This window comes from Ixodes scapularis, unplaced genomic scaffold, assembly GCF_016920785.2.
Source record: "Ixodes scapularis isolate PalLabHiFi unplaced genomic scaffold, ASM1692078v2 PGA_scaffold5__190_contigs__length_132052651, whole genome shotgun sequence".
Taxonomy (NCBI): Eukaryota; Metazoa; Arthropoda; class Arachnida; order Ixodida; family Ixodidae; genus Ixodes; species Ixodes scapularis.
The window spans coordinates 12,662,705-12,670,877 of record NW_024609880.1 but is presented as its reverse complement, the minus strand read 5'-3'; the positions used below and the strand labels follow the sequence as shown (position 1 = coordinate 12,670,877).

Here is an 8,173-nt window from a genome sequence, read left to right as displayed (position 1 = left end):
CTCTATTCAGTGCTCGTTTTCGCGATGCACCATGTCGATATCTCGTATACAGGCATCCTGAAACATCTTCAGTCAGAATGCAAGTAATGAATCAGAGTTTACTGGGAGAAATGAACCTCATGCGCTGTCACCTTTAAAAAAAAAGTAGTCATTCTTGTTTTTTTTTTTAAATCAAAGAGGGAAGAGCCTTCGAATAACAGCAGCAATGAGCAGACGTCAGTGCCGCTACCGCTTGGAACGAACACGGCAGCGATGGTGCTCCGCTTGAGATTTCTCACGTTCGCCGAAGACCGCTTTCATCCGATCCCGAACGTCCATCCACTGACGAGATAATCGCCGCTCGTTGTTCCCGTAGCAGAGTGGACGTTGCTGGCGGGAGACGCCTTCCCCGCTGCCGCTCTTCCTCGTTAAACGTGTGTTCGGTTCGTGCCCTTGCACGTCCGTGTGCCTGTGTGTGCTCGCGTGCGAAGCGCTGGACTGCATCGCTCGCTCGCGTTTCATCTCGTCACACGAGGGCCGGTGTCATGTCGAGGCGTGTAATAACAGATGCGCCGTAATAAGGTTGACACCCCCCGTTGCCCGGCGCCCCGTGAAACAAAGGCCAGCAGCGGCGCAAAAAAACCAGTCTCTCCCTCTCTCTCTTCCACACGCGTCTGCTCGGAACAAACAAAGCTAGAGCAGAACGAGCAGAGCGTATTCGTCGTGTTTGATACGCTCCGTTGTGTCTCGCGATGGACCGCAGACGACGAACCATTCGGCCCAATGCGGCGCTCTGAGGGACAGGCCTACGCCGGTGAGACACCTCCCGCAGGTCACGTGGCCCTCACTCGGCACAGGGATTGGCTGAGATTGGCTCATAGCGTCCTCTAGGGTCCATCTTAAGGTGAAACGTGCTATAGTTGTTTTCAGGCCGCGTACAATGGCTGGGAGCGCTCCAGTTCGGCTAATGTTTGCGTCCCTCACGGCCGGCCTGCAGCTTCCCGAAGGTTTCGGTTCGGTTGTCAGAGCTGCCTCTTTTTCCGGTGCCTGCTCGCTCGCTGCTGCTGCGGGAGGGCCTCAGGCAACGCAAACAAAACTCGGCATTGTTGCTTGCCACGAGGCTGCCTGCTCAACAATGCTTGTTTGTAAGCGGTAGAACAAACCCGCAGCTTCACGCCTGTCTTGCGAAGAAAACGGAACACAAGGAAATTAATAAGCTAAATGGCGACGTCCGTTTTACGCCCCCCCCCCCCCCCCCCGCCCCCCTCCTCTGTTCTATCGGTGTGCGCAGCCCAAGGGCTTGTGACGCTTATTTTACGTTTCTTTGGTGTTCCTTAGTTTTTACGTTTGATTTACTTCTTTTTATATATGCTACTGGGTACATTAAATGGACCAGGAAAAACGGTACTGGAGAAGCAGTAAACGGAGACGCTTCGGGTCTTATTTACTTTAATAGGGATACGAGAACCTATAACGAAATGTGCGGAATTTTCCGATTAAGGCGGAGAAAAGGGAGTCGTGTTTTTTTGTGTTTCGTGACAGGGTGTTCCTCTCGGTGACTCTAACAGCCGAATATTGGTACAGTTCGAAAACAATAAAACAGGAGTGATCATTAGTGACTGATTACTTGTCGTCTCACATTTTTAATGTGCTTCCCGCAGCGATGATCGCACGAACGCAGGCTGATACGATGCTCATCTAGGACCGTCGACACCAGCGTTCTTTTTACACTTTTCAATTGGCTACGGTGAACTGTCATACTGGGAAATCGATCCTCTTTAGACGTGCAATCCGCATTCTGCGCTTTTGCATCGTTGGGCACCAACGTGTTTCAAGCGACCACGTTGATAAACGCCACTATGTTATGGTCAAAAGGACACCCTAAACCGGAGTTACATTTAAGTATGGTGAGCAGTTACTGCCAACTAATCCGTAGATACACGAGCATCTTTAAACGCAGTTAACACTTCACTGCGGTAAAGGGTTCTCTTGTAGCTAGAGTACTATCACTCTGCTAAAGTGAACACCGTTTGGCGAGATTTTTCCGATAGCACAAGCATTGTTCGGTTTCCAGTTGCAAAGCTGAGGGCGTCAATTACCCACTTATTAGCGAACCAGCATAGTCTACGAACAATTATAGGCTCGTATGCGGTTAGGATTTCGATTCGTGGGGGGGGGGGGGGGGGGGCGCCCAAAATACTGTATGAGGGGGAGGGGGAGATGAGGCCCCAGCAAAATGGAACATTTCGGGGGGGGGGGGGGGGGGGGGGGTCCCAGGTCCCTGGATACGGGCCTTCGCTATGGATTTCCACCTATGGAACTGGCGACTCTGTACTTCTAGAACTGTCAGTGGTCGGGACCTCATTAAACAGGGTCGAATGTGATGTTGCGTGATGATCGAACGTAAAAATAGCGGTTAGAGTGTTTTTTCTTTGTTAGCTTCCCCGGGAAGTAATCCACCAGCGATTTATGCGACCGACAGAGGGTGACGGGGCGACGAACAGCCTCTTGCTGTGGTTCCCAGTCCGGTTACTTCATTTAGGTCCCGCGGCCCAAAGAGGGAACACCTGCCGCCCGCTAGAGCCGCTACAGCAAGATACAGACGTCAGCTGGACGAAGTAAGAAACAAAAAATAAACCGGAGGGGGGGGGGGGGGGGGCTTTGGAAGGAAAGAGAACGAAACTCGCGAAACAAACAGACAGAGGAGACGGGGCATGCGTCGAGCCGCGCCCACGGAGTCGCTTCATCAGACGCCCGTTGTGCGTCGTCTGTAGCGCGCCGCCATCGCGAATTACGGGAGTGTTCGCCACGGGGGAACACACGCAAACGAAGCGGCTCCGGAGGGGGGAAACACAATCATCCCAAGTCCAAAGGGTTGCGGAGAGTCGCACCGGGGGCCATCTGGCCGGCGGAGTCCAGTGCCCGCCCAAACGGACATCACGTGGGCGGCCGCTTTTAATGAACGGCCAGGGTCGTCCAGGGTCAAACCAGGGATGAGGCAGCGCGAGTTTGGGGACTTTTCTGCACAGAGGTGGCTCCGGCTGCTGCGTGACCATTGAGCGGGGGCTCTGCATGAGTACGTCCATTCGTGTCCGGAGGACTGAGCGGTCGTGCATGATGGCGGCAGTGGTTACCAACTGTTATGGCAACTTTATTGTTACAATAGGCTAGGTTACGGCGCGGGACGACAGGTATGATCATTTCGGTTAGTCTTAATGAGGTTCCAATAGCGGCTAACCGGATTAAATTGTTACGTTCGAGAGATGACTGTAAGCGAGTTAAGCACGTGTACTTTTTATGTGTTGTCTAAAGAGAGGCGAATGATCGCAAAGAGAGCTCTTTAAGACAAGGTTTAATGAAAGGACAAAATTTATATTCGCCATGCTAGATGTTTCAAGTGTTCTATTTCGTGTACCTATAAAAATTAATTCAGCATTGCGGTACATTCTGTCGATGATACTCGCGTAGCCGTGCCAATCAGTTTGTTGAACGACGTTTCATCGACAGATTGTTTTGTCGACACTACGATGTTTCGTCGACAGTATTCATTTCATTGAAAGATTTCTGTGATCGTTTTATCGACACACCCTGAGACGTTTCGCCGAAAGCGTCCTTCCGCACACATCGCCTCGGTCGCCGCCATCCGGATGGTGTCCTACCTTTCCAACCGCTTGATGGTTCTGATGAGGCTTGGCGCAATCTGGGGACTGGGATTACATTAAATTTTCCTCAAGCGAAGCGAAGCAAAGCGTGTGGTGATGCACCTAGCGCTTTCTCTGTGCAAGCCTAGAGGCCTAAGATAGGACTCGCCAATTTGTTTCTGTACCACCGGAGCTAGTTCCGGTAAGCTTCCAATGAACAAAATGAAGCCAGAAATTAAACTCAATCCACCTAGCAAAATAATACATTGTCGACGAAACGTTCCAATAGCATGTTTCCACGAAACTAGTTTCCATGAAGTGTCATAGCATCTAAGAAACATGTGTTGATTAAAAGTATTCAACGAAACATACTTCCACGGAATGTGTGTCGACGAAACGATAAGGACCCCGGAGTGGAGCCTCAAGCATTTCGTTCTCGTTACCGCAGGTCTGGTTCCAGAACCGGCGGGCCAAGTGGCGCAAGCAAGAGAAGGCTGCGGGCAACGCCCTCCAGTCCCAGGGCTACAACCCGTACTCCACGGCCCAGTCCCTTAGCTCGTCCACCCCAACCATGGCCGGTGCCCACCCGCCACCCTCGGTGGCGGCAGCAGCCGCAGCGGCCGCCTTCGGCTCCCTGTATGGCCGAAAGCCTCCGTCGGCTGAGGCATCCCTGCTCAACCATGCCCGCCTCTCGCCGTACCTCGGCGCCACTGGCATGCCGCTGCTGACGCCCGGCCACGCGTTCTTCCCCATGAGCCCGTTCGGGCCTTTTCTGCCGCCGTCGCTGCCACTCTACCAGACGCCGGCGCCTTTCCAGAACTGGCTGGCCACCCTGTCGGCCCACAACCGACAGCGGACGGACATCGTGCCGCCGTCTGAGGTGCCGGTGCCACCAACGCCGGTGCTGCCACCCTCTCCACCGTCCCTGGTGCATCACCAGAGAGTGCCTCCTCCTCTACCGATAGTGCCACCGCCACCCGCGCCAGCCATGGTGTCCGTCCCCCCGCCGCTGCCGGCCACGGCCGCCCAGAGACCGGTCTTGAGCAGCAGTCCGGCGAGGTCGTCGTCAAGCGTCTCGCCCGGTATGAACACGACCGGAAGCTTGTCGCCGTCGGCATCGCCTCCCAGCGGAGATCGGAGGAGCTCGAGCATCGCTGCGCTTCGACTGAAGGCGAGGGAACATGAAATTCAGTTGGAGATCATGCGCAAGGCCAATGGCGAGATTGCCAGCTAGCCCCTGCAGGAAGGGAATCTCGTGGCACTGCCGTGTCTTTGGGACCATTCCTAGTTTTCGTTAAGCACGCATCGTGGATTGTTCTAATTTTGTCTCCTTCATGGAAGAGACCTGTGAAAAAGATCCGAGTTCTCCAAAGACGTTTGCAGAGTTTCTGTGTCAACGACAGTTTCCAGCGTTTGAACGTCAGGAACGAAAAAAAAAACTATTTTGCTGAACTTTTACTGTGGTCCAACAATGGTGTTTTTTTTTGTTTTTTTTTCTTAAGCATGTCTTACTTGGTGACAGCTTTCGGACTTGAACTTCATTTCTGCGAAGAATTGTCGTGCTTTTTTCCCTCATATACCAGGATGCTTCGGAGTGCTCATGTACTATCTATGTGGATGTGGTGCCTTTCTTGCAAAGTGAGGAATGTCGTTATTTATTATGTCTTCTCTATTTTATTACGCACGTGCCTTAAAATTGGGACAGACTTCGGGAGTTGTGCCTATGTACGTTACGCCGGGGGTTGAGCCAAAAATGTTAACCTCCAACTATCGAGTTTCCTTCATTTGAAGGAAACCTTCCACCACGCACCATAAATACAAGCCCGGTCACGGAAGCTTATATGCAGCAACCCAAAAGAAAAATTTCTCAGCATGTCGAGATGTCAGTGTGGTAAATACTTGAAAGGAAGCCTGGTTTCTAAAACACGGCAAGACCACAAACTGCACCATGACAAATGATCACGACAGCAATCTTTGTTGGTAAACCTAACACAAGGCCAAGTACACATTGAACACCGGTGGACTACTGTGTGGACAGTGTACCAGACATGACTCCTCGCCCTCCTTTCATCTTGACGTGGACCATCCATAAAGGCTACAAGCGGGAGCTTCTTGCGCTTTATCGCAACTCAACCGCACGAGTGCTCGTGCAGCATGATCACCAGTTATATCTACCCGCTCGCCATTGGTGCCTTTGCGGTCATTCTTTATTCAGGCAATACGAAATATACAAGCTTTCATTAAAAGGATTGTCCGGTGAAATGTTGTCTGTCAGAAAACAATTACATTATATTGTCATTGCTTTTAGACATATCATCCACACAACATTCGAATTTTTTGTTCTCCCCGTTACAAGAACTTCAATTTTAAACAGAACCCAACTGCTCAGGTTGCACCATCAAAACACACAGCATTTTCTTTGGCAACAGCGGAAGCTTTGACATAGCTCAGCTTTTGACTGCTGTCTCGGAAAAATAACTTCGTTCTAAGAAAGACAAGATTTACGGTTTTGAGTGAAGCTAAATTCTTCAACAATTATCTTTCTACGCACCATCAACTATGTTGACAAAAAAAAAAAAAAAAAGAAAACGGGAATAAATCAACGCCCACGACCCGACGTTACAATGCCTGATGTGACGTCACGGCACGACCGGCCATGCATACTTGCCAAATTCGGCGTGAAGTTTTGCATTGATGTTCATCATTGATCTAATGAATATTGGGTCGTCCTTTTAATGAAGTAAATACCACATCTGACTGTATTTAGTTCCTTTCTACGCGACCATGCGCAAAAACTTAGTAACTTCCGGATGACACCGGACAATCTCTTTAAAAAACAAAACGAACGAGTAAATAACGCCTTTTTATTAGAGAGATAACTCCACGTAGCACGTGATTCTACAAAACAAACCCTTGCATCGGTACTTTTTTTTTTGTCCTTACGTTTATAGCTGGAAAGAATAAGATGCTGCCATGTTTAGAGGAGAAGTCGAGTCACCCTGGCGGTGTCCATGACAGACAGTTTTCTAAAGGGTGCGCCATCTAGTAACTGCTGCGCCAATCATTCGCGTCCGCCATTGTTTGGGCACGCGCCCTGTGCACGTATTGGACACGAGAGTGGCGTCTGCGTTCGGCGGGGTCTCGGATTCAATCGCATGTTTTGTGCCCAAGAAATGGCCGCCGCCAGTGTTGCTGATGACGACTAAAATCTTCAGGGACGTCTCAAGACAGAGCCATCCACACATGCGTCTGTAAGTCTGTGATGAAGCATAGGTCGAGTACAAAGTAGTCCTTAACTGCTCGCGTGTCTTACTCAGATATTTTTGCATACAAGCTTCTCTTTACAAAAGTGAAAACGCTCCCGTCCATTATAAAAAAAGAAAGAACGCCAGTGCCTCATAGCCTGTCAGGCGAATACCGAAAAAAGAAAACGGAATCACTTTGTTGCCTTTTTGTCTCGATGTAAAGACGTTCTTTGTCACATCAAGGGCTGACGGCTCATTATGAAGCAAAGCAATAAAGAATTTCGGGCGTCACAATGGCTTCATAGTATTGGTCAACGCGGCTTGTTCAAGCTACGCCACCCAAGCATAAAGGAACTTAAGATGGTAAAAAGGCTGAGGTATCGTAACTCAGAAATAACGCGTGTTTTTTAATGCATTATTATAAAATCGCTCTAAATTAATTACTTCCGTATTGGTCTTTAATAAAATAAATCAACGCTGAACCCAACAGAATCCTCAAGTGTTTGCTAACGGCCGGAGCGCTCAGTATCAGGCTAAGTTGTAGTTTACATGTAGTGTCAAGACAACGCGCGCAGTGAAATTAATTGAGCAGGCTTTGTTTTTGAGCTTCCTACGACATATGAACGAGTACAAATTCGTTTTCAAGCTTGGACTCGGTATGCAATCTTACACGAAGTCCGAAAAAACATTAAAACGATAGTAACTCGATTAGTTTGTTTCAAGATTGCAGTTAAGATAGGAAGACGCGGATAAGGCGATTAAACAGGACGAAAAGACGTTCACGAGAAAAAGCAAGTCGCACAAGGGATCCGGAAGAGGCGCCTCGCCACCAAGAGTCTGGATGTTTTTGTCATGGCGTGGCAGTCGCAGGTAGCCTTTATATTCCGTGTAAGTACATTTATGGAGTAAAGCTTAATTAGAGACGTCATTGAATCACAAAAATCTTGATTTATACTCCCTAACTTCTGTAGTTCCCGTCTCTTTTTAGGAATGGATTTGCACGAGCGTCCTAACTAAATTTGGAATATAACATTTTGTACAGTGTAGAGAGCTGTGTACCTCCTCACATTTTTGTTTTGTTTTGTTATGTTTTGACCCATCCGTAACTACCTAAACATCTCCACTTAACCGCAAGAGGCAACCTCACGGAGTGTGTTATTGGGATTATGGGATCCCCGAATCGAGCCCATCGGTGCCAGGTTCAAGCGAGAAGAACGTGAAATTTGCCTAATTTCAAAGCAGTATTTCAACGAACCTATCAGCAAGCGTGCATGCTTTGGGATCTAGTTCTATCTGGGGCTGCTCTCT

The 8,173-nt window shown here is 49.4% G+C and overlaps 1 protein-coding gene across 1 annotated transcript in view; it reads left to right on the top strand.

Moving 5' to 3' along the window:
• Positions 1-4,900, top strand: part of LOC8029253 (homeobox protein aristaless) — a 182,191-nt gene extending 177,291 nt beyond the window's left edge. Inside the window, exon 4 of the mRNA XM_042293931.1 lies at positions 4,069-4,900. Coding sequence (XP_042149865.1) covers positions 4,069-4,854 — 786 coding nt within the window. The 3' untranslated portion in view covers positions 4,855-4,900. The remainder of the gene's footprint in view (positions 1-4,068) is intronic.
• Positions 4,901-8,173: the final 3,273 nt, after the last annotated feature.